The 24,685-nt window shown below is 48.5% G+C and overlaps 10 protein-coding genes across 10 annotated transcripts; 8 read left to right on the top strand and 2 right to left on the bottom strand.

Moving 5' to 3' along the window:
• Positions 1-855: 855 nt before the first annotated feature.
• Positions 856-2,482, top strand: COCMIDRAFT_68439 (glycosyltransferase family 2 protein; the record flags this gene model as incomplete). The annotated part of the gene is made up of 2 exons (XM_007690903.1): positions 856-1,716; positions 1,769-2,482. Coding segments are annotated over 2 exons (1,575 nt in total), but the record flags the coding sequence as incomplete, so codon positions are not given.
• Positions 2,483-4,494: 2,012 nt separating this feature from the next.
• On the top strand, positions 4,495-4,659 carry COCMIDRAFT_98316 (uncharacterized protein; the record flags this gene model as incomplete). The annotated part of the gene is made up of 1 exon (XM_007690904.1): positions 4,495-4,659. A coding segment is annotated over one exon (165 nt), but the record flags the coding sequence as incomplete, so codon positions are not given.
• Positions 4,660-4,902: 243 nt separating this feature from the next.
• Positions 4,903-5,698, top strand: COCMIDRAFT_27261 (uncharacterized protein; the record flags this gene model as incomplete). The annotated part of the gene is made up of 3 exons (XM_007690880.1): positions 4,903-4,965; positions 5,079-5,214; positions 5,511-5,698. The coding sequence occupies 3 exons, from the start codon at positions 4,903-4,905 to the stop codon at positions 5,696-5,698; spliced, it is 387 nt and encodes a 128-aa protein (XP_007689070.1).
• A 1,824-nt stretch (positions 5,699-7,522) lies between these two features.
• Positions 7,523-8,324, top strand: COCMIDRAFT_27262 (uncharacterized protein; the record flags this gene model as incomplete). Its single annotated transcript, XM_007690881.1, has 3 exons — positions 7,523-7,764; positions 7,945-8,176; positions 8,241-8,324. The coding sequence occupies 3 exons, from the start codon at positions 7,523-7,525 to the stop codon at positions 8,322-8,324; spliced, it is 558 nt and encodes a 185-aa protein (XP_007689071.1).
• A 1,393-nt stretch (positions 8,325-9,717) lies between these two features.
• COCMIDRAFT_98294 (uncharacterized protein) lies at positions 9,718-10,797 on the top strand (the record flags this gene model as incomplete). The annotated part of the gene is made up of 3 exons (XM_007690905.1): positions 9,718-9,836; positions 9,898-10,062; positions 10,137-10,797. The coding sequence occupies 3 exons, from the start codon at positions 9,718-9,720 to the stop codon at positions 10,795-10,797; spliced, it is 945 nt and encodes a 314-aa protein (XP_007689095.1).
• Positions 10,798-10,894: 97 nt separating this feature from the next.
• Positions 10,895-11,143, top strand: COCMIDRAFT_98335 (uncharacterized protein; the record flags this gene model as incomplete). Its single annotated transcript, XM_007690906.1, has 1 exon — positions 10,895-11,143. The coding sequence occupies one exon, from the start codon at positions 10,895-10,897 to the stop codon at positions 11,141-11,143; it is 249 nt and encodes an 82-aa protein (XP_007689096.1).
• COCMIDRAFT_6267 (uncharacterized protein) lies at positions 11,140-12,822 on the bottom strand (the record flags this gene model as incomplete). The annotated part of the gene is made up of 4 exons (XM_007690873.1): positions 11,140-11,283; positions 11,354-12,031; positions 12,518-12,700; positions 12,760-12,822. The coding sequence occupies 4 exons, from the start codon at positions 12,820-12,822 to the stop codon at positions 11,140-11,142; spliced, it is 1,068 nt and encodes a 355-aa protein (XP_007689063.1).
• Positions 12,823-14,915: 2,093 nt separating this feature from the next.
• Positions 14,916-17,726, top strand: COCMIDRAFT_27266 (uncharacterized protein; the record flags this gene model as incomplete). The annotated part of the gene is made up of 5 exons (XM_007690882.1): positions 14,916-15,415; positions 15,479-15,595; positions 15,648-15,883; positions 15,913-16,145; positions 16,188-17,726. The coding sequence occupies 5 exons, from the start codon at positions 14,916-14,918 to the stop codon at positions 17,724-17,726; spliced, it is 2,625 nt and encodes an 874-aa protein (XP_007689072.1).
• Positions 17,727-20,221: 2,495 nt separating this feature from the next.
• COCMIDRAFT_6269 (uncharacterized protein) lies at positions 20,222-21,839 on the top strand (the record flags this gene model as incomplete). The annotated part of the gene is made up of 2 exons (XM_007690874.1): positions 20,222-21,337; positions 21,396-21,839. 2 exons carry the CDS (start codon positions 20,222-20,224, stop codon positions 21,837-21,839), a joined length of 1,560 nt encoding a protein of 519 aa, XP_007689064.1.
• A 443-nt stretch (positions 21,840-22,282) lies between these two features.
• On the bottom strand, positions 22,283-23,211 carry COCMIDRAFT_98363 (carbohydrate esterase family 1 protein; the record flags this gene model as incomplete). The annotated part of the gene is made up of 2 exons (XM_007690907.1): positions 22,283-22,999; positions 23,050-23,211. The coding sequence occupies 2 exons, from the start codon at positions 23,209-23,211 to the stop codon at positions 22,283-22,285; spliced, it is 879 nt and encodes a 292-aa protein (XP_007689097.1).
• Positions 23,212-24,685: the final 1,474 nt, after the last annotated feature.

The following is a 24,685-nucleotide window of genomic DNA, read 5'->3' on the forward strand; positions in this document are numbered from 1 at the left end:
GTAGTAAAAGGGTGCAACTTTTGACAATCCGAAAGTATCGTCGAGTTCCCTCTTTCTTCTGCCAACAAGACTTTCGGTACGATAGAGGCTTGAGACAATCGGATCATGAGGAGTCTGCCATAGTTTCAACGGGCAGCCTACAGTCTTATCGCTATCTTCCATTACACTTAATTTTTGTTCAACTAGTATCTGTGGATCTAGAGGTATGAGACTCTAAACGGCATCAATGATATACCAATACTGATGAACCATTCAGGAAACACTTTGTACTACTCTCGTTATCTACTATACGCCTCTAGTCGCGTAGATCAGAATTCCGCTTTTAGTGCTCGATACGAAGAGCTACTATCTTTTCTGCACCTTCTTCTTTTTTTTATATAAACGCCTCTGTAAATAGACAAGATGTCTTCGAATCCCTCTTCGGACAAGGTCTCTCCCAATCCTCCTGCCGATGAGATCTCTCCCAGTCCTCCTGCCGACAGGATCTCTTCCAATCCTTTTGCCGATCCGCCTTCCGATCCTTCCGCCAACAGGATCTCTCCTAATCCTTTTGCCGATCCACCCTCCAATGCTTCTGCCGACAGGATCTCCCCTAATCCTTTTGCCGACCCGCAGGGCAGATACACCTCATGGAACACAACACAAACTACACTCAATGAGAAAGGATGTAATGATCAGCGGCCAATTACCTCGAGCACTGTACTAAGTGGATATGCTTCGACGTTCGCTACCAAGATCGGTCGTCCTGAGTCACAATTCCCAAAAAGCAAATCCAATCACAACTCCGGACATAGTTACGATACCAAATACACTACGCCGTCAGTGTATCAAAATGAAAAGCACTTCAGTCAGGAATGGCCAGAACTTCCAGAGATCAAAGATCCAGCAAGGCATCTGACAAAGTGGGAATTGGGTTTACAAAGATTCTTCTTCGCATTCACCATCTTGGCCATTAACATCACTGTCTCATTGGTAGCCATCTTCACCCATCCAGGACTCTTTGTACTCGTCTTCATGATCTTTGTCAAAGCCAAAGATGTCTTGTCCGTCTTTATGATCATGGGCAGCAAGATCTATCTTTCTATCAAGAACTGCATTCGTCCTAAGCCTGAAGTAAGCCGCAAGTGGATCCTTTCGCTCATCCCGACCTACTCTGAGAGCGAAGAGCAAATCATCAAAGCAATCAAGGCCCTCCGACACAACGACGTAGATCCACACATGCAAGTAATGTGTGTCATTCTGGATGGCAAACATCGCGATATCCTGTCACACATGACACGTGTGGTGAAGACTTGGACCAGACCATATGTAACCACCAAGTCGAAGAAGATAACCCTGCAGTTGGTCGCTGGCTTCATCGACGATGTGCCCATCTTTGTGGCCGAGAAGCTTCAGAATTCCGGCAAAAAGGACAGCTTGGTGTTGTGCCATGATCTATTCAACAGCCCTCGAGAGAACATGCCTGTATACACACAAAACCTCCGCGAGGAAATCTGGGCAGAGATTCTTCCACAACTGACTGCAGGATTAAACTTTACTGGTTTTGACATGGTCTTTTGTACCGATGCCGATTCTACCGTTTGCCAGGGTGCTGTGGCCAAGCTCGCAAATGCTCTTTCTAACGAACCCGATGCGATTGCCGCATGTGGTCTGGTTCTAGTTGAACTTGAGCCTGGTTACGAATGGTCAATTTGGAATCTTTACCAACAGTACCAGGTATGTGGCATCACACTTCCATACGAAATGGGTTCGTGCTAACAATATTCAGTATACCTACGGGCAGTTTGTGCGGCGAATGGCCGAAGGCGCAATAGGCAAGGTCACTTGCCTGCCAGGTTGTATCACCATGATTGCCGTACGACCCGAAATGGCCGGTGCTATAACCAAGTATGCCGCACCAGTCACCGGCCTCCCTGTGATCCACCACCAGGTACAATACCTCGGCACAGATCGTCGCTTGACATATTCGATGCTCTCTCAGAGCAAGAAGATGCGCACCATCTTTGTTCCAGATGCCGTGAGCGAGACAGTAGCACCACAATCCTTACTGCACTACCTAAGTCAACGACGACGTTGGGGCTCCAACGCTTACTTCAACAACTACTTCTATTGTTTTGGCAACAATATGTGGATCATTACACGCATCGCTGCTCTCATGGAACTAGCACGCATGACCATGATCTACTACCGAGTTGTCAACACAATACTCTTCATCAAGGGACTCGTAGAAATTTTCCATATTTTCGACATTCTACCTCTTCTTATCATCACTCAACTACCACTCCTTTGGTTCATTTTCTCCACAATCTTTCTAGAGCCGGAGCTCAGAAAACGAGGACACAAGTTGTTCCTCGGATTCTTCCTTAACAAACTCTTCTCACCGTTCATCTCAATCACAGTTTTCACCAGGGTCATGAAGAACCTGGGAAGTCAAGTTTGGGGCGTTTCGGGTGTTACATCAAGTCAACCTGCAGTCTCAACAGATGATCTTGAGGCACAAAAACCCAAAGCGGGATAGTCACTCCTCTACTAGGAGCTTCTTCTTCTTCTTCTTCTTCTTCTTCTCTCTCTCCAACCTTTCTACATCACTTATTTCTTTTATTGACTGTACCTCCAATGTCCTACGTCGACAATTTCTATTCTTAAGATACCAGTATCTTGAAAGCTTTATATCCAGCGGTCCGATCATTTCAAACCGCATTATTTTCTATGTTAATATTATGGAAACCAGAGGGTTTTTTGTTTTTAGATTCACGTCTTTGGAATGGTCTCTCAAAAGGTGTCATGGTTATGTTTTACCGAAATCTTGAGTGCTCAAATTTATGTTCTCTGTATCATGTTCGTAGGCAAGAAACAATGCTTCATCGTTGTTGAGTTCGTATCTACCAAATGCACGTGGCCATATAATCCTTATTGGCAATTTTCGAGTACTCCTTCGCCGACTATGCACTTGACTCAATGCTCACATTCCGGCCAGATGGAAACAGCGAGACACACTCTTTCACACCGGACCCTTCAGGAATTTCAGCGCATAACATATCTTTTCTTTCTTCTCATTTCTTTTTTTTCTTTCTCTAATCGTTCTTTTTCTTTCAGTATCATCAACAGACATGCAGCGTGGCTTTACCTGCAGAGCACAACTCTGTCTTAAACCCGTCACTATCTATCTTCCAAGGAGTCAGTAGTTCATATTAATATTAATCCGATATCTAACCATCATATCGCTAGATCTGGGCGTCAGGAATACGCGATAAGTAGTTTCCCACAAACTCTGGGTGGCGACGAACCCATCAGGATGAACAGTAAGCCACATGGCCGATAGTTTGACGGATTTTGTCTTAACACAACATCGGTTAATGGATTACCGTAATCGCTTGAGATCTGCTGCCTCCGGAGGTTCCGTGAAAAGCGAGCAAAAGAAAGTTATGCCACGTGCGTAGCAATCTGCCACTCTGACTAGCAAGCGATAGTGGCGTCTCTCTTGCAACCCTTCACTCGAAGAAGTCAGCGCCGAACACTAGTTCCTGCACTACGTTTCCTGAAACACCTGAGCTGCGGCGGTACAGCGAGACAGGTGAGCGGACGCCAACGAGTGCCCAAGGTACACCACAATTAGGTTATTCCGCTCTACCCTGACCCCATCCACTACCGTATATGCTCAGTACTGGCTCGCTACCAGTCGATGTAAACGCTGTGCCGCGCCCATCATCAACTAAAATGCTTGGCAAATACCACCACACGGATGAAGAGAAGAACCTGGAAGAGGAATTGTGGCAGAGCAGCCAGATGAATCATGGCGAGCCAGATTGACCGCCGCTTCCGGAGCAGCCGGCATCGAGAGGAGCGAGTGCCACCGATTAGGACGAATTGGCGTTGGCTTTAGAGATATCGATGTACGAACCGATGTACGAACAATGAACAGATCTGCACAGTAAGGCTCTATAAATAGAGAACTTAATCACATTGTCGCATGAAGCTGTGATGGACAGGAAGCGTATGAGAGCTGTTCAAGAGGCTAGATTAGTGTGCACAATGTATTCCTAAGCACATTTTGCACAAGGTCTACGTTCAAGATACTTGGGAACAATACATGTAGTAGAGTCCGCAACAATCAACCTGGACTGTAAGAGTGATCTTGTAAGATTGCCAGATTGAAGCTACAATCAAATCAAGAAGCTAGTTTTCAGATTAGTCGCTCAATCAATCAATCTGTGACATCTAGATTACCAGATTGATGAGACTGTACTGGGGTGGCTGGTGAAGGATGGATAAAGAATGGAGTTTCTCGTCACAGCGCGTCGTGGCGCGTCTTGCCAGATTATATTAGCGGAATTCCTCTAAATCTTCTATTCTCTGCCTATATTTTTCGTTCTTGACAAAGCGTTAAGATACCTCCCTGATCTCCAAAAGAAGCGTAGCGATGCACCCATGGTTGCTGTTGAAGTTATTCAATGACTGCGCCTAAGTATCGCAGCGATCGCCGTCGCCTCAAGAGCCCTGGCTAGCCAGGCTACCGAGTCGCCGTCTGAGCCAGCGTGGGAAACGCAATTTTTGGAATCGCAACCTAAAGCTAAGATCACCGCGCATACCAATGGTGTTCACGCTGGCACTGGATCAATAGCAGACGGCGCTGGCGCTGGCGCTAGCCGGTCAACGTAGCAGACTGACGGTGCCGATCACTTTGATGGGATTAGCTGACAGCTGCTGGAGCAATACATGAAGCCAGCAAAGGCATCGGCAGGCAAGATGAGTTGAATATATCAGCATGACTATCGCGTTGTCAAGCAGAGCAACCTAAAGAGAGTGTGGTATGCAGATACCGCCATTCTCACAAGATCTTTGCTGGTGGTCTAAACGATATAACGAGAGCGACATCTGCAGCAGCACCTCACCTCTAGAAGCATGCACGAGGCTATAGCCTGTCCAAAAATTTCAACGCGGAAAGCAGCACCGCGTACAGGCAAGGTCAGCTATTGCTGCAGTAGGCGATCGACGGCGGCGTTGAACTATACCAAGAAGCAGTCGACGTGTTTGGCCACTTTAATGTACAGCAGATTCGGCTTGCCTTTTTTTTCTAGCTCGTTGACAACAATATGCTCATGGGAGTGATCGCGCGGCAATCGACGCGTGATATGATGAAGTTCGCCAACCCAGAGGCAGAAATCGCACTGCGACGAAGCCCTCGCAGTGTCGCAATGTACGTGATAAGGCTATGTAAGTTGTTAAGGCCGTAGATGATCCTAGACTATCTGCAGCTATAAATAAGGTACACGTAGGTATTGATGGCTAGAAGATAAAAAGCGGCAAGCGTGGCTTCTTTGATGTTGTTACTCACTTTGCTACTACTGCCAGCGTTGTACACAACCACCCTATTAGCCTTCCACAACTCACTGGTGCGCATACAGGCGAGGCTATTGCTTTTATTGTTGAAACGCTGAAACAGTTTGGGATTATGCCTAATTGATTGGGTTCTTCTTTTCTCGACAACGCTTTGAATAACGATATTGCAGTTGCTGCAACCGCGCGCGACTACGGTGGCTTTAATTCTGCGCACCAGCGCTTCCGCTGCGGTCTTTATGCGATCAATCCTGTTGGCCAAGCACTCCTCTTTGGAGACGACAAGAACTCGTACGATAACGTTGCAGCTGAGTTTGAAAGAGAAGATTTATATATAAGAGAATGGCGGCAGCATAGGTAACTAGGCACTCTTATTGCTGTGATCAACTGCATTAGAACATTACAGTAACATGAGTTTTTTAAAGACTACCAACTAGAGGCTGATAGAGAGTTGCCAGCACACGACTAGGTCATAATTCTTGCGCCAATAAGGTCAGTTGTTATTCAATATAACTCCTACCTTACTGAAATTGAGCGTGATACGTCGCTCTACAGTAGATTGAATTGATATACATATAGAGAAGTACATTAGCCGCGTCGCTATAAACAATAAACCAAGTAGTAAACCTACTAACTCTGAAGTTCGAAATTACGATAGAGAAACCAGAGAGACGCCCAACAGTAGCAGCCTCGGCGCTATATACGAGGTACTGCTGGTCCCTAAGTATATATCGCGTGGTATAGAGTAAGTTACGTAGCCGTACAACAACGTCGATTCAACGTTTATATAGAGGCGCCTAAATTTTGCCATACTAATTGATTATCCATACAACTTGCTAACGATTTATTACGCAGACTACCTTCACATGAAACTCCGCACTGCCTGGCACAAGGTGAACGATTGTTATAATAAGCTAGATGACTTACTAAACTATTGCGCTGCTACATGCATTTACTCCTACTCTAAATATTACCACGAAAACAGTTGGCCAGACAAGGCGGAGTGACTACGCGTTGCTAATGACGGATTTTAGCGCCTTTGGCAAGGCCATAAGCAGCCGCAGCCTCTATCGCCTTGGTTGTTTGCAACAAGAACAAGTGATATAGATGAAGTGATCAGAAAGTTTACGCGTCGCAACGTTATAGGAACTCCGCAAGGGGATAAGCACGATCGTTGGCTGAATCAAGAGCCGGCGTGGCAGGCTGTCAACGATGGCAACGCTATCCAGTACTGGATTGCTATGCGCTCAAAACACCAGAGTTCAAGCCAGTTTGTAATCGACGTACTGACTAACCCAGCGGCGTGATGGTACAGAAGGCTGATAGAATGGGTTTCGCATTTGGTGAATCTCCATTGACGCTTAAACTATCTCTAGCTGGCTGAGACATGATCACACCCTTTGGTGTCGGTAAAGTGTCGTAGAACAGCAGCCAGTTTACATATTTCACTTCTTTTCCATCATTTTTCGCAATAGAGTCCGCAACTGAATATGAGTCTACCGCCTAATTCTCTACATCCAGCTTCGTCAAGATCGCATGCTATGCCAGAGTAACATGGAAGCACTGTCACAGCTAGTTTTAGAGCTAGTTTATAAATACCCGGGGAAATGTGAGCCGCAAAAGGCCAGGTTGTTAGCTTTCGCGCCGGCTAGCAGGGTATGTCGCGCTGCGGCTAGGTGAGAGCGCTTTTCCCGGGTGTTAAGTAACGTAGACGATGCGGAATTTGATGAAAGATTGGAATGCATATTGGACCAAGCGAACAGTCGTGCCTGTATGAGGGTTCTGGGGATTGGTATAGGTGCGGGTGACCAAACAAATGGCGAGGAAGACAAGAAAAAAAGCCGTATATGTCTCTTGGACGAAACTTGCCCCTGACTTCTACTATGCGACACCTCCCCTTCAAGCGTGGAAATCAAGGAATGAGAGTCGACCCGACGAATGTTTGCAAGGCCTTACGCAATCCATCTCTGGTATCCAGCTCAAAGATCTCATATGAACGTCGACGCAGCAGTTACCTTGTCGCATTCTCGCTGTGTTGAATGAGCAGATGTTGCCTTGTCGGCCACACGTGAATGGACGAGATTTCCACAGCCTCCATCAATGAGATATCCTGAAGGATATCGACGACACTGATTGCATGCCAGTGATCTCTTCGTGTTTGTATAATATCGGTGTTCTCTACTCCATGCATGATGAGAGTGGTTGCGCAAACTACAATGGAGAGGCCGCACTGCAGTTGTCGGCCGGGCTAGTACCCAAGCTGAAGCATGTTTGTATGTGGGAAAATATAAGAATTCCATCTAGAGAAATCACACGACAGAAGCCCATACGGCCACAATGGCAGGGCCTTCATCCTCAGTCAGACAGCGAATGGCGCGAGATGCCCCAAACTAAAGATGCAATTCAGGGTCTTGCTATCCATGCCTTGTACGCGGTTTCTGGGTCTGAACTGGCCTCCTGGGAGTGCTGCACTGATTTCTCCATTCTGGAATCTCTCTAGCTTGGAGGACAGATGGAGTTGGGTGCTCTTAAAAAACTGGCTGATGTTACAGAACATGTCGAAGTTTGAACATACCAGACCCTTGGTCTTATGAGATACTTGAAAAGCCTACCACTAACGCTTAAACGCACTGGGTATCGTGAGGAAGACGGGCAAAATGCCCCTTGCATCCGTATGTTACCTTTGAACGACGGAAAAGATCAAGAAGCGATGGCAATCACCATGCGCCAAGTGCTCATCAACGCTGCTGTATATGAGAGTCTCGCGCAATCCATCTTTCAACAAATGCCGGTAACTCATACTTTGGTCGAAGTCGGCTTACCTCCAAAGCTGGATTTCGTATGTTTGCGGGTAGGTAGGGTATCGGTACTCAACAATCAAACGATGAGCCTGGGGTTTGAAGGCATTCTTGCATGGATGGGGAGAAGCTGGGTATGCAGGCGTGACCCTCGAGGCACACCAGACTCTGCAAGGACAAGCTGCCTAAAGATGATATGGATGAATTAATGGGAAGCAAGCAGTTTGCAGATGTTTGGAATCCCTATGGCTAGAGAATAGAGAAAGGCGAAAAGAAGAGTGGCAGAGTATTCCGCGTGCTAGGGTGATGGACTAGAGGGTACTTATTTCCCCGCATGGGGGACCCAGCTGGTTCGCGTGCTAGCCTGGACCACGCGCACTTGATGACTACGGCTTAGAGACGACAAGCCAAGACTAGAATCGTGGAGATTTGGATAGATGTGCGCAAACGGGTATAGAGTATCTACTTGGCAGAGGTACTAGGCAGATCGGAAGAGGCTGCATCCGAATGGCAAGGCAGTGCAAGGGCCGAGAGCGTTTTCACGTGACACCAACGTTGCCGTATGTACTCATGTAACGCTGGGGCTTGGGTACTAACGCTATGCTAGGGCTCGAGGCAACATGACGGAATTGATGAGCTGGACTCGAAGATCAGACGTCATATTGGCTGGCACTAACAGTAGTGTTTATTGGCCGACTGGAACGAAGACGAAGAGACCAAGGCGTCAGCAACAGACGAGTCAAGTGAGAATAAGCCGCATGGCCCATGGGGCTGCGGCGCAGTCGACCGGCTGCGCAGTAGTGACAGGGCGAGAGAAAAAAAATACGAGGCTGGCATTGGCTGTGAGGCCATGTGGGACGTGGGGGCAGCCCTAGGCCTGGCACACCAAAGGACGAACAGAGAAGATGGTGGGCGCCTCTCCACAACGCGGCATACGGGCAGGAGAGAGAGAGGGAGGGAGTGTCGACATGGGAGTGTAGAGTACAGTAGATGGGTGCTTGGTGGACGGGGCGATGATGACAGCCAGTGGAGTGGCTGAGCGTGTATGCCTCAGCAGCGTACCGGCACCCTGGCTCCATGCCATGTTCCTCGACTAAGCCTTCAGCTCGTGTCTTTCTTTGGCCATTCTTCCATTCTCCCATTCATTCTCCCAGCTGGCAACTGTATTCGCAAAGCCTGAACCGCACCTCCTTTCTCTCTCCCCGCCCTCCCTCTGTTCCGTCGCTCGCTGCTAGTGGTGTTGGTGACCCCCACCTGCTGGAAACCATTGCGCCGTGCGCCTCGGCTGCATCTGCAACTCGACGGACCGAAGTGACGTGCACGACGTCGCCAGGCTGAATTCAAGACGAGAACGCCAGACACAGGCACAGGCACAGGCACAGGCATCCGAGCTTGACGACGACGCCGACGACGGCGGCGACAGGGACATTGGTTAAAGGCATCTGCCTCACCTCAGTCACTCGTTTATCCGTCCCGTCCCGTCGCGTATGAGCATCTGGTTCCCCGTCGCCCATTCGTAAGACGCCAGCAACCGCCCGAATCGCGACCCGGACCACCAGCCAGGCCCTCCTCCACCGATCCAATGCACTCTGCCAACGATGCCTATGTGAACATTCACGACCATGGCCGCGAGGACAAAGAGAGGCCCCCATGGTACTGGCGCCTGATAGCCATAGCAGCGTCGTGGATGATTCTTGCAGGGTGTGTACACTACCACAATCTTACATACACGGAGCCGCCGTAAACTAAACCATGGTCGCAGGTACCTCATACTGCCCGGGCTCTACGCAAAAGACGCACAGCTGCGCTTTACCCAGGCCGTCCTCTCCGTGTTCGTTGTCGCATTGCTGACAGCCGGCTACTCGTTCACCGCGCTGCTCTGCTTCGCCTGTCGCGATAAACACTTCCAAGCCGAAAACGTCTTCCTGTGCGAACACCCCCCCCCCCCCCAAAAAAAACACCCCACCACAAGCAAGCCCAAAGCTAACCTACCCAACACAGACCGGCACTCGCCTCGTCAGCCTTCGGCCTCATCTCCATTGCCTACAACTTCCTATCCTCCCGTGCCTACCACTGGGGCCTCTCAGCCACCAGCGGCACCGTCTTAAGCGCCGTCACAACCCTCACCTACACCGTCCTCTGCATCATCACCTTCCGGGCCGCAAACAAGCCCCCACCGCGCCAGCACCCGGACGCCCGCGCCAACCTCTGGTCCGAACAATCCTACTACAACAACTTCGCCACAAACATGTACCCCACCGCCATGCGCCCAGCCGACCATCCTCCCGCCGTCATCTACACCGAAGACGACCGCGTAAATCAGCAAATGGCCCTCTTACTCCACAAATCAGATTCAAGGCCAAGCCCCGACGCAAACAGCACGTTTCGCATTGATCTCCCAGAAGACCCGGACCAGCACGACCGCGAATTGCATAGTCAGGAACTCGTGGGCACTCCTGTGCAGGCGCACTCGGAGTGGCAGCGCGGCAGGGGGCACAGTAGGCCGGATAGCCTTGGCGAGCAGCAGGCGTGGATGCAGTTGCACGAGAGGGGGAGAAGTGCGAATCGCGCGGAGAGTGCGGGTGGGCAAAGTAGTCATTCGAGGAATTTAAGTCGCGAGGAGAGGAGACGCCAGATTGAGATGGGCGATCTTCATACTTGAAACACTTTTTCTCTTCCTGCTTCGTCCTCTTTTTCCTTCTTGAACTTTTTTTTCTTTTTTTTTTGAAATGTTTGGGCTAGCGCAGGTGTTTTGGGAAATGGTGTTCAAGGCCGTTCATTTGTTTTTCCACAGGGTACGATTACGTGCATTTGGAGGGTCCCTTTCTTCTTTCAGGGAACCATGCGGGGATTTGTTTGTGACTTCAGCTGAGTGCATAATGTATTTTTATCTCCTTCTCCCTCCATCTCCCATTTTTGTCTCCTCCATCTTAGCTCTAAAAGCAAAAGGAAATAAACTAAAAAGTCATATTCTTAAATGGAAATTTTACTCCTCCACATCCGCTTAGACCTTGACAGCAAACTGCTTCAAATACTCATAATGCTCCACATTCGCCGCAACCGTATCCCGAATCGTCTTTGCGCCCTCGTCACCAAACTTCTCCTTCCACTCCTCAAACATCTGCTCATCTGACTTGGGCTGCTTTTTCTACTCATCGTTAGTCTCGTGCATAAAAACAACCCCTCAACCACAGCAAACATGGCAGGATGAGACTTACATGCGTCCTCGCCCTCAAGCGATCACTATCCAACGCATCCTCATGAAACCCCTTCCACTTCTCAAATGCCTCCTTGGCAATACTCTGGTCCTTTTCCGAGTCCCACTGCAGCATCCCAGGATCCCACTCGATACCCGTCGTCTTGCAAAACGTCTCGATCATTTCACTCGGCTTGTCCAGCAAATCATCCGCATCGATGACGCAGATTTCCACGCCCCCAGTGTGCCCGTTGGTCTGCTCTTTGTGCGCTTCGTCCGTTTGCCCGGCAAATTTTGGCCCGATTTGGCCTTCTGACCGGAGGAAATCAAAGAGGCGCCGGAGCTCTTCGTAGCCGGCTTCGTCGGGTCGGAAATTGTAGAAGCCCGTCATGGCGTCCAGAGGGGGGATTGTGCAGCGGTAGTACGATGGGATGCTGTATTTGGGGTGGCGGATCAAGAAAGTAAAGTGGTATGTGGCGAGCAGGTCCTTGGGGATCACGGTTGGGTTGCCGGGCTCGCCTTTGGTGTCGTATGGGTACGGTGGTTTGTTGGGGTCAGATCGTGTGGTAACCGGCGAGAGCTCCGTTGTGTTTGTTCCTACGCCACGGCGGTAGTTGGAGAGGGATGGCGCAATGGTTGCCGGTTTGCCAGATGGTGGGATCCAATATTGGGCCATGTCTTTTATGAAAACGCGTTTTCCCTAGGTGTTGGTGAGTGCGAGATTTGTTCATGGCACGAGGAAATGTCTTGCCAGTATTGCAAAGACGATGACGAATGGAAAGAAAGGCAAAAAAAAGTGCCGCCAAGAAAATCATTTCTATGGCGGTGATATGGAAAAGATCGGTTTGCAATCCTCAATTCATGCAAGCATGAGTGATTGTTCTAGACGTCGTGCAAACAGCCCTGGCATATACAAAGCACCAGGCATCGAAGACGTGTAGCCCAAGCGTGCCCATAAATGCAATGATTGGGTAAGAGGGAAAAAATGAAAATTGGGGAAAACACAAAAGGAAAAATATCAAAAAAAAATTGACAATATCCGAAAATTGTCAATAAAAAAGAACGAGGGAGACAGATCGTATAGTTGGAAGGGTAGGGATAATGCTAGAAATACCACAGGGATGGGATGGCATGAAAAGAGGGATGATGAGGCTGTGGGGACACAAAGAGATATTAGCAAACGAACCTCTGAGTTCTCTCTCGCAATGCGGTCGAAAATGGTCCTGTAAGTGCTCTCCTCGTAACCACTCTCTTTCCTGGCTTTTGGGTCGTTCTCATAGCGCTCAGCAAGACGTTCAGGGCCGAAATAGTAAGCGTCGCCAAACGGCTCGTGAACACATTGGAGTGTTTCGTGACGTGTCATGAAGACCTAGATGACCGTGAGAACCTTATTCTGTGTGCAGGGGAAAACACTGCCGTGGTACGTACCCGCTCAAAGGCCGTTGAGCATGCTCGTGGATGTGTGGCTACAAAGATTGGTTTGCTCGTCATCATGTGCGACAGTCGAATGTGCTGCAGAATGTGTATTCCAAGTATCCTAACAAAGACGAGATATGTGCTTGATGAAGCACTTGGTGGGGGGATGGTAGTTAAGAGAGAAGTCCGGATAGTTTCCAATCTAGACAACCGTGTACACTAAGCCTTTCCTTGGGAAAAGAAAAACAAGAGGGGCACTAGCAGACTCTTATACGGCTGACCCAGACAACAGGAAACTGCCGATCGCTGATGGTACGCCTGCCGAAGTCCACAATTGCTGTTGAACACAAAAACTCTACCGGCAACACGGATTAACAGGTACTAGTGGGTCCCAGCAATTCCAGGCGGCGCTGGCCATGCTGCGGCCAGTACTTGTAAACCGCGGGTCAGCCAGCGGTGGCGCAAGGAAATGCAAGCAGAGCGGCTGCCCTGATCTAGACGCAGGCGTAAGAGAAATGGAAATAGGCTAGTGTACAAATCCATACAGCGAGATGATTTGAAGGCCAGCAGGCTTGATGTCACCAAGTGGGTTGCAAAGGGCCAAGATGGCAATGTGGTGGTGGGGTTGGCTGTGCCCCCCCCGCTACACGCTAGCAGGGCTGAACCCGACCAGCCGACAGACTCCGAAAAAGGTGCATCAGACTTGGTCTTTTTCGACACTCGTACGCACTGCATGTCGCAGTCTCGTTGGATCGCGACTGTCACCCGCGTGCTAGACTGCACATAATGTCTCCCTTGCCAATACCGCTAGAAAGCACGACATAACATGGCTGCATGTCGACATGGCAGTGGCTGACCCGAATAAATCCCCTTTGGAGACCCCCCCGCGCCGACGTGTGTTTATCTTTGGCCATCCTGTAAGTAAAGCATATCCAACGACGCCTGGGCGCATGCGTCAAGTGGCTTCACTGGCGAATAGGCCATGTTGATTCTTGTCGTGTGACCAGATTAACGTCACGATATGTCTCGAGGGTGGTTGACCAGCCGACTTGAATACTATCTTCATGTTCTATCTTGGTCGTTGCATCGGCAAAGTTTACCCATGGTTGCCACATCATCTGGTTAAACATGAATAGGGTCGGCTGTAAAGACGACCATGTATGTTCATTTCAATCCCTTTACTATGTGCCAGATGATCATTTGTCTTTTGATGAGCAAAAAGACCTTGGATCAATCAGCTTCAGTTTTCAAAGTCAACACTCACGCCATATTACCATAGCATAGCCCCGACCATTTTGATGTGCAGGAAAAGGTAGGTTCATATCCCCTACAAGCATCCTGTTGACTTTATTCGTCCTTCCACAGTGAGCCTCACTTCATGGTACACTGACGTCATTTATGGCGGAAAGTTGATATTTGTCGAGTGAGTAAGCTCTGCAAGCCACAACAACCATATTGTTCCCGCAACACTATGCATAATGGATACTCCGCTACAAATACGATTTCCAAGGCTTCAAAAATTGGATCGAGACATACCGGAATGGTGAATACGAAATTGATACCACTACGTTTGTAACGATTCCGTAGCTCGATTACTAGTTCTAAACTAAGTGATACGAAGCCAACTACTCGCCAGCTGTCCTTACTCCAACCCACCCTCGTACATCACAGACATAGCCAGACACTTCCTGTTCACGCGCGGCCTTGAGGGGAAAGAAGCCGAGCTGGTCAATGCGGTATGTTCCCGGGACCTGCAGCAGAGACGGAGGATGTGTGTTAGAAGTAGAGTGATGGATACGTGAATGCACGAATACGCTCAGATAACCAACATTTGTGGCGCCCGCGCTAGAGTGGGAGAATTGTAATTGGGCTAGGACTGAGAGATGCTGGGGCGCAAGATAGTTAGCAGCGAACCTCAAGCCCTTGCGCCAAAACACGCCCCTGCATGAAGGATCTTTGTGGGGGCTTTTTTGGCCCCAACAAGCGTGTTATGGATGCATCCCCCTGAACGGCTATCTTGGCCACACCTTTCATAACGCCAGCCGTGCCATATTTTGTCGCAACTTGCTATCTAGTAGAAAAGCTTCCAAGATTCACCTATTAGATCTACATCCCAAAGCACTAAGACCGAAGCCACCAGAAACACTACTTTTTCCGCCCCAGCACTCATGGCTCCAAATCTAAGAGCCAAGGGCAGCGCGCAAGGCCAAAGGATTGTTGCAGGTAATGGAAATAAGAGGAAAAGAGATGGAACCTCGAATTTGCAGTCGAATACAGTGCCAAAGAAAAGGAAGGGAAAGTCGATGGATGTTGTTCCAGACAAGCCAACAGACGGCCAAAAAGCTACCGATAACGAGACGATCATGAAAGAGTTCCGCATCGCTTTCCACCCACGGAAGTACTGCCCAAAGCGTCCAGAAGATGTTCCAGAAGAACATCAGACGAAGTTTCAGCACATTCAGCAATTGGGCCGGATGATTTACGACTCATATGCAGTACAGCCTCGACCGGACATCACCAATAAGCCGTGGGAGCTCGAAAACAAGCGGCGGGCAACACGCGTAAGCGAGAAAGCTGTTGAATCGAGAGATGACAATCAGAACGAGGGTACCTGGCGAATGGCGCTTGAAAACCGCATCTTTGAACGCTTTGAAATCGAAGTTGCATGGTATGATAAACTCCGAGCTTGATTTGCTCCAGATCTCGTATGCTGATAGAAGGCAGTCAGCAGTGCCGCAAACGGCTGTGGCAATCCGATGGAAAGTAACAGTCGAACAAAGACTCTCGAAGAGCGTCAAAAACATCGTTCAGCATGCCAATGTGAGCCATTGTCAAAACAGTATAGCATGTAAGTTGATCAAGTCACCAAGCAAACGAATCACAACTGATCATAAATCTAGTTTGGGCACAGGACTAACCAAAATATTCAGCACCCGTATTGGCGAGCGAAGCGTGATACAAAATGACCCCGAAAATCACCGTCGGATAGAGATGCAACCTGATCGAATCTTTGGGCTGAGAACTACAGATGCCATGGAGAAGATTTTGCAGCGACCACATAACTCCCACTTGGAAGAAGACCCTGAAATCGATGGGTTACTCAATAGATTGACTATCAGCTGCAATCCGGACAGTGGTGGACGAGCCTCCATATACCCTTTTTAGTAATGGAAGCGAAAAGCCTCAAAGGCAGAAGCAGTTTTCGGGATATTGAGTTACAAACGGCGGTACCGATACGAAATCATCTATATCTACAACTCAAGCTCCAAGAGGATGAATTCAACAGGATGCAGGTACCAGGGGGCCCGCTATCTTGGTTTCTTGCATATATTGGTGAGATGTGGAGGGTATACGGATGTTACATCACAAAGTCTAACCCAGACGACCTGCCCAATTATGTGAGTTAAGACATAAATTCTTCGATGCTCTTGTTGACATAGAAGCAGAAAGTCATTCTTTTATGGGAAGGAAGTATTACTGGCTATGATGAAGCACTTCAACTGGTTCTAATTGTGGACTACATCGTTGATTGGGCGCGTGATATCTTTCGGCCTAGTATTATCAGACAACTGAAGTCTGTAGTAGACAAAGGCTCGCGATCATCTTACACAATCATCGAAGAGCCCGACATTCTCTCAATACCAGGTTATGCAAACTCTTGGTATGGCGACGGACCTGCCATTACCATTGGTGGAGCTGAAACAAATTTGGTCACCAAAGAATCAGCCTTTGATGCAATAGATTCCACCATTGGAACTTCTCTCCAACCCCTCTTTAAGTCCATAGGAAAACATGTTGATGTCAGGGTTTGGGAATGCGCCAAGTATGAGGCACGAGTACGAGGGCTGTACATCACCGGAAACGACACTGCTACTAGTGAACATCTTACGAACACGGGCTATCAAAGACTGGAAACTGTCAGCATGAGTCGTTGTTGGTTCCTTTTACCACACGCCCAGGACATCAAGACCATTGAACAGGCATGGACAGGGAGCCAAGAGATCCAGGGCATGCACGATCTCTCGCCACAGAGAATACTGATTTCGCTCTATCTGCAGTACCGCAAAGATGGCGATGGCATGCTGATACGAGAATTAACATATCTTGCTCTCACTGAATCAGTAGCTAGGAAAATTTGGGTCCTGGAAAAGATGGTGGAGCGGCATGAGCTGATCGCTTCGGCTGACGAACTTGGGCTCAAGCTGCGCGAAGCCTGGGCTTCGAGCAACGAGAATTACTTCCAACGTTATGCGACCAGCCAAACTACCGTACTTTGTGCCACCGCGTCTGACTTTGACAGAATGTCAGATCGTGTCGTCCTTGGCTTCCACGACAGCCGCGAAACTACAAACTATGCTAGAAGGCTGAATTCCTTCATCGAGAACACTTGTGAGAATAAGCGAGCGCAGCTTTACAAAATATACGCGACGTGTTTTCGATACACCAAGACGGTTCATTCGCTTACCGTGGAGCCACGTTGTTCCTTGGACCCTACCCAAGCTTGTGTTTTCGTAAACACAGAAGCGATGCGTACTGGAATATGCGCCTATATCACGAACGCAGAATCTGAACAATTCAACGAAACATGTGTAATCCGACACTTAATCCGGATGGTGGTTGTGATCTGGGACTGCGAGTGGTCAGATGGGGAAAAGGTATTATATCCAACAAGGAGCTGGGACAGCAGCCAGATCCTACTCTGGATCGTATCAGATCCTCAATGGGATTTGTACATTTCGATAAAGCCTACTTTAACTATGCCTGGTATTAACAGAGTCCATAAATGTTTGGCGTGGTTTCGCAAAGTGTTGCTCAGACACGAGTATGGAACAGGCACTTGTGAAGGTTATTATCGAGGTGATTACAGAAACATTCAACACGACATCCAGGAAGCATGCAAGAAGTGCGACTTCAAGGTAGATTATAGTTCAGATCCGCGAAACTTTAAATTTTGCGACGAGGACTTTATGCCAGAATGACTTCCTTGGAATGGATTCGGATGATTGCGGATACGAACATACTCGTTACCACCAAGTTTCGAATTTACAAGGTCTAAGCAATGCTATCAACTTGATACATAACCACTCAGCCTCTATTTCATGGGTAAAAGGTAGCGTAATGACAAGTTTCACATCTTCAAGCAAAGATCAACGATCAATCGCTATCTCCCAATTTGTCTAGCTTTACACCGAAAGGGAGATGAACGAAATGTATACGAAAAATCTGTTCAGTTTCGAAGAGTAAACTAGGGCCCGTTGCGTTGACATCCCATCGTCGGGTTCTTTGATAGGGTTGTAATTTGATATAATGAAATATGACCTTCGCAGACTATACGACACGTAAATCGCGGCAACGGATGGCTTGATGTATACGAGAGAAGAAACTACACACAGCTACGTCCAACGCTAACTCTTGATTCGAGATTTAAAGCTCAAAATCGGCATACTAGCTTGCGCATTCTAGAAGGCTATCCCATTCTTTCATCTAACAAAATGAAAGATCGGAACACAGCTTGACATAAAACCCAGCGATCGCTATTTTAGAAGCAACGTACTCTATGAATTTATATGTGCCCCGTGCAAATCAAAAGACTGCCACTAGTTCAAGATGCAAATGCTTCAATGAACATCCCGGGGTAGCCGAGACTATACATCCCCCAGGCAGGCAAGAATACAATGTACTTTGAGAGAAAAAGGGTGATTTTAGATTTATCTTTACATGTAACGTCTTCCGTGTGCCCGAGGGTAACGTTGGGATACAGGATTATCACAAAACTTCACATGACCAGAAATTGACAGTAAAACACCACGCTTTGCTACAAGTTCCAGCAGTCGCGATTTCCCGGGATTTTGTTCATCGTGTTATAAGAGAATGATAGTGATTCAGGTATTGCCAAGTTATGATCTAGTAATCGAAGATTGACGGCGAAGCTAGCAAGTCACGTAATTGTGAGATGTATGCCAAAAAATAATCTTTAATCGCGCATATGGATTATTTTAGTGATTTTTAATACTAAAGTAGAGTGTACTTAAATATAAGACGTCTGGATCAAGTCATACATACTCCTTGGTGTGTTCAGGGTGGTGTGCGTTAATGATGACGTGAGATTGGCTACAGCAACTGAATAATTATACTACCGACCTCGTAAATGGGGCCGGGGTTTAAGCGGGTCATATTCTCTTCTCGTGTGAAGATCGAGTAAAATTTTCATAGAAACTTGGATTGATGCTGACCCCCACACAATCTTACAAGTGGCTCCTGCATGGTTCAGTTGACAAGGCTGAGATGTAACCTTGTTTTTCGGCGGTACTGTGGGAACCGAGCGCAGCACAAAGTTTGAAAATCACACTAGAAGAAATAACGAGCTTGGATCAGGCGGTTCTGGATTGCTGGACAGTTGTATGCATGTTTGTTTACATAGTAAACTTCTGTTACTAAGTGCTCAATTGCGCAATTGCGCAGTTGTCCCAACAAGCTGCTGGGAGTGTTTCGACTGGTCACGGATATACATATAATCTTATGCTCTCATCTTAATATGTTGCCTTTGATAACACTACTAAGAGCAGAGTAGTTCTCAAGAATTTGATCCTTGAAGTTCTTGAGGTTCTAAGAATGGAACAACTGAACACAGTTCTTTGCGACACTAGCATACTTCTAGGTACATGGCCTATATTGTTCGAGAATACGCCACAAAATGATATCGGCGCCTCTCAAAGGGTGGGGTCAGAAGCTTTGACTACTAGTTCATAGTACCATGTGGTTTGTAAAGCATCGCGGCAACTTCCTCAACTCCTTGCTTCGCGACAAAGACACTAGCCGCACACCTCATCTCCGTCCCGTCGTGCAAAACAGAATGGCTTACAAATATATCATTTGCGCTAGTTCGCAAGCGTGTTCCAATCGTACCAAGAACTATTGAATCAACAAAAGAAGTTTCCAAGACGGCACATGCATCTTCAAAACGTTTTTCACGACTAGCGTTGAGAGTGAGATTTGTGGAGTGTGGTCCCCAGCACGGAATGCTATTTAAGCTCTCCGTTTCTCCCAACCAATTCTCGGTGCGTGCCAGATACAGTTTAGGGCTTGTTCAGCTCAGGTCCGTTTTCCGTCCCAATCTAGGTACAACGTAGGCCTCGTTGAAAAACTGCTATGTAAGATAGAAAAGACGTCGCACTTGGAAAATGTACGTCTAATAACTAGAAAAACGGCGCTAAAAATTGGTAGTGCTCATATACTAAAGTAAGCCATACTTAGTGGTGATCTACTCTTTACTTCCTACTTCTTACACGGAACGGAGGCCCGTTTTTTGCTAGTTCTAGTAGCCTGTCTTACAACGTGACTATGACGTGAGACTAGCTATAAGGCCAGCCATCCCTCCTCTATTGAGACTCTAAACCTGAAACGGGAATAAAATGGAGACAGAAAACCTGGAATCGAACTGGCCCCCGAACAGCTCTCACCATCTGCTACCACAATGTCCAACCCTGCTCCAGTAGTCTTTCTGGTCATCGGCGCACTGACTACGGCTTACTTTTACACCAACAACAAGAAGCGGTACGATGCACGAGAGAAGCCGCTCCTCAAGTTGCCACTCATTGGCGATATCCACAGCTCGCCGATAGATAAGCCGTTGGAAAACTGGAGTGCATGGTCCGAACAGAATGGGCCGATTGTGATCGCGAAACTTTTCGGTATCGTACCAATCGTTGTTCTCAATTCGTACGGAGCCGTCACCGAGCTTTTCGGCCGCCGCAGCCAATGGTATAGTAACAGACCGGCTTCTGTGAGCATGGAAATGATTACTGGAGCGAAGCCGGGACGCTCTCGGTTTACACTGATGCACGATTATGATGACCATCTCAAGCTGCATCATCGCATTCTCTCACCAAGTCTGGGTGCGCCTGCAGCGCACAAGTATCAGCCGCTCATAGAACTAGAGGCTAGGCAGCTGCTTTTTGACATCGGCGCTGCTCTAGAAAAGTCTGCTGACGGTTCCGCAATTACCACAAAGGACTTGTATCCTTTGTTGGAGCGGACTCAGTCCAGCGTCATCTTAGGTCTTCATTACGGCCTTCGCATCCCCGAGATCGAGGAGCCAATATTGCAAAAAGTCATTGATATCCAAGCAAAAGTTACGCATCTTGCTGCAAATCCTCGGCTCCCAGATTTGATACCTCTCCTGCGCTATCTCCCTACTGTTGTTTCCCCATGGCAGCAGTATGCTGACAAGCTGTTTGCATCCCAGGCCGATCTCTACATGCACCTCTTCCGTCATGGTAGAGATGCACCAGGCTGGAATGCTACGAAACAAGCCATCGCAACAGCCACAAAGCATGCGCCCGCAAACCACCCAGTAGCGGATCTCGATCTCGCCTTCACACTCGCAACATCAATACAAGGCGGCATGGAGACATCGCCGCGTCAGTTGCTCTGGCTATTCGTCGCAGCCCTACACAACCGGGACTTCGTGACTCGCGCACACCACGTGCTCGACGACGTCGTGGGCCGAACGCGTCTCCCCAGATTTTCGGACCGCAGCAGCCTCGCGTACATTGACGCGGTCGCGCACGAGCTGTTTCGCTGGCGGCCAGTTTCTCCAGGATCGATTCCCAGGCGCGCCGATTGGGCGGATAAATACGGCGGTGTAGAAATCAAAAAAGGGGGTTACTATCATGGCGAATGCGTGGGCCATTGGTCGCGATAAGAACGTGTTTGACGGGGCACTGGGGGATGCGGAGGGGTTTTTGCCTGAGCGCTGGTTGCGGGGTGGGAGGATTCGGAATGACCTCCCGCTCCCTGTGTTTGGTCAGGGGAGAAGGATATGCCAGGGAAAGCGTATCGCGACTGATGGAGCGTTTTTGAACATTGCGCATTTACTCTGGGCGTTCGATATAGAGGCTATCGAGAGTGAGGATGTGGATCCGTTGTCTATGGTGGTAGTTGGGTTCATGGTTGAGCCTAAGCCTTTCAAGTTCCGTCTGAAGCCTCGGGGACAATGGGTGCTCGACCTGGTTAAAGAGGAGTGGGAGGGCAGCGAGAAGAACCTGGAAATGGTGATGGGCGCGGCCAATGATGTTGAGACTGGGGAGTAATTCTAATGTTTCTTTGATGTTTGAATAATTGCGCAAGGGGGGGTCTCGCGGATTGATGGGCCAGGCTGAGCCGCGTCTTCCAAACTCTCTCCCCATTGCATAAATGAATAGAAGCGCGGAGGCTGGCCGGCCAGACGAACTACAACAAGCGATTTTATATCTTGCCTGATCCTTGCGACGTAGCTATTGTTTGTGTCCATGGAAGATAACTCGGTGCTATGCACAGCGATTCACCAAGTCACATAGAGAAAGTCACATGTCACAACACCTGCATGCAGCGCAATTGGTTATAAGATAAGATCCTTGAATATATACATGCTGAATAAAGTCAAATATGTAGCGTTTGGCAATATTTACATATGGTCCTCTACCAGTGATTTATGTTCACCACTGCGGTACCGGATACTAGTGGAATGTCCTCGCCAGTCAACGATTGACACAGCTTAGAGACCGAACCACTTCATGTCTGCATCCTCATCAGGCGTAACCCAGTGTCCAACGTTCTGGGCGCTGACGCCTACAAGCTTAGTGCCGTCGCCGTAGATCATGGAGGTGTAGCCACTACGAGGAGTGTTGGTAACGTTCCTGGTGAAAGACACGCCAAGCAGACCGCTCCATTCCTTGAGCTGCTCGCCCAAGTTGGGGTACTTGACAAGGCTGTCGGCGGTTCCATGGTAGGTCATGAAGCGGGGATACTGGCCGGTATAGCTCGGATACATGGCCCTGACTTGCGCATCCCACTCGGCCTGGGTCTTGATGATCTGGCCGTTTGCACAGCGTGGGTCAGCGGTACTAGGGCTGGCTCCTGGGCTGCCGGCTACACAACCTGCTGCCACTCCAGAGTAGCAGGTTGCGGCAGAGATGACGTCGGGATAGGTGGCCATCATGACGTTAGTCATCATGCATCCAGAGCTGGCGCCAGTAACGAAGACCTTGGCTGGGTCGGCGGAGTAAGTCTTGATGACATATTGGATCATGTTGTTGAGGCCTTGGTTGTCGCCGCCTGCATCTCGAGAGAGGCCCTTTGCGGTGTTGACTTCCCAGCAGTTATTGTCTTTCTTGGTTGAGGGGAAGATGGTGATGAAGCCCTTTTGCTCGGAGAGGGTGTTGTACTTGGTCGTTGATGCATAAGTCTCGCCAGAGCCTCCGCAAAAATGCAGCTACGTTTGTCAGTTTTGAGCTCATCTATCGACGATTGCTAAGCACTTACAGCGAGGATGATGGCGGGCTTGGTGGCCAATTTTGCTGGAACGTTGATGTTCATCTCAAGATTCGTTGGGTTGGCGCCCCAGTTGTTGACACGGGTGAGAGCGCCATTGGCAGTTGCGCAGATGGCAGCGATGGTGCTGATAAGGGCAGTGGTGGAGTGCATGTTGGGAAGATGTGCGGTGCTGATGCGATGTGTGAGTGTGAGATGGGAGTGTGACAACAACAATTCTGTGCGGATGTCTTGGTCCTTTTATGTGCGCTGGGTTTGCGAGGGGATCTTCATGCGTGCTAGGCATGGCCAGGGTTCTTTCTTTCCCGTACCCACTGTGGTGTGCACACCACTCTTCGAAACACTCTACGTAGGTTGCGCACGGATCAGCGAATACTATATTAATACGGGTTTACCTTTTGAGGTGTCAAACCTGCTGTATTGGAGTCGTTCCGAATGGCTTGCTGATGTCCGTATTCCTTTTCGTAAGTGTCTCTTCTCGTACCATATCTTACTCTCCAAGACTTGATCTCATGGGCCTAGAGCACAATGGACTTGACCGACTGTGCTGGGGGCGGGATGTTACTTGCGAGCATTTTTGACCTGCCTAGTCGTTTTTGAGAAGAAATTCTGGACTGAAGCAGAGCCTCAGCCCGATCGATGTCTGAGGAACAAGGAAGCTCATGCACTATCCCAGATGTTGAGCTATGTCCTGTTTCAACCGCTCTCCTTGGCCATCCCTGTTAATCAGAACGGGCCAACATTTCCTCCAGCAGAACCCGCGCAGAACAGAGCATCTGTTATGTTGCCCTTGTTTAGTATTGAGAGTTGACTGGTATCCTTAAGGTTTTTTAGAGTACACGCCGGTTGAAAAACTCTAAAATAAGTTTACACAATAACGTAAGCAACTCTGATAGTAAAGAAAGCATGAGTGATGAAAGAAGCAGCATAAAATTATCCTCCGAACGCAAGGACCTCGGGCAGCACCTCGCGTCGAATTGATTAAAGCTACTACCGTGCATTGTTTCCGAAACACGCCTAATGCGGAAAGGGATCGGCTCAACGTGCACGTCACTCGGTTTTCGTGCCACACAACCCCTGCACATGTCTCCATGTGTTTTCTAAAGCGGGGAGTTCAGCCAAATGTAGTAGGATGGCTTGCGTGGGTAATCTGGCCTTCATAACGCCAACAGTTGCCTGAATGTCGGCTGTTTTAGAAGGAACATTAGAAGTTCGGCACTTCTTCCCTTACCCCAAGTTCCCCGAATACCTACTAGTGGGGCTTACAAGGGTTCTTGAAACGTCGCAAGACCTACTTATACATACGGACCTTTTTTGACGAGTCTATGGACGTTGGACTTACTGTGTACTTACTTAGTCATGACCAATAGCTTGGTATAAAGATGACGCGCTAATCACCGAACGGATCGGGTCTCAGACCAGTAAGCCTACACGATAGGGCTCACAATACAAGTGTATATGTAATCATAGTGACAAAGTAACCAACATGCTGGTTTGCGGGGTAAGCTTCGCGGGACCGGCCCGATATTGTTACAGAAAGGGATGAATGCAACTTGAACAGACTGAGTGGATGGAAGAATTTCTCTTCACATACATAACTCACGTCACACCGTATTATCCCGTGGGT

Source organism: Bipolaris oryzae, assembly GCF_000523455.1.
Source record: "Bipolaris oryzae ATCC 44560 unplaced genomic scaffold scaffold_87, whole genome shotgun sequence".
Classification (NCBI taxonomy): Eukaryota; Fungi; Ascomycota; class Dothideomycetes; order Pleosporales; family Pleosporaceae; genus Bipolaris; species Bipolaris oryzae.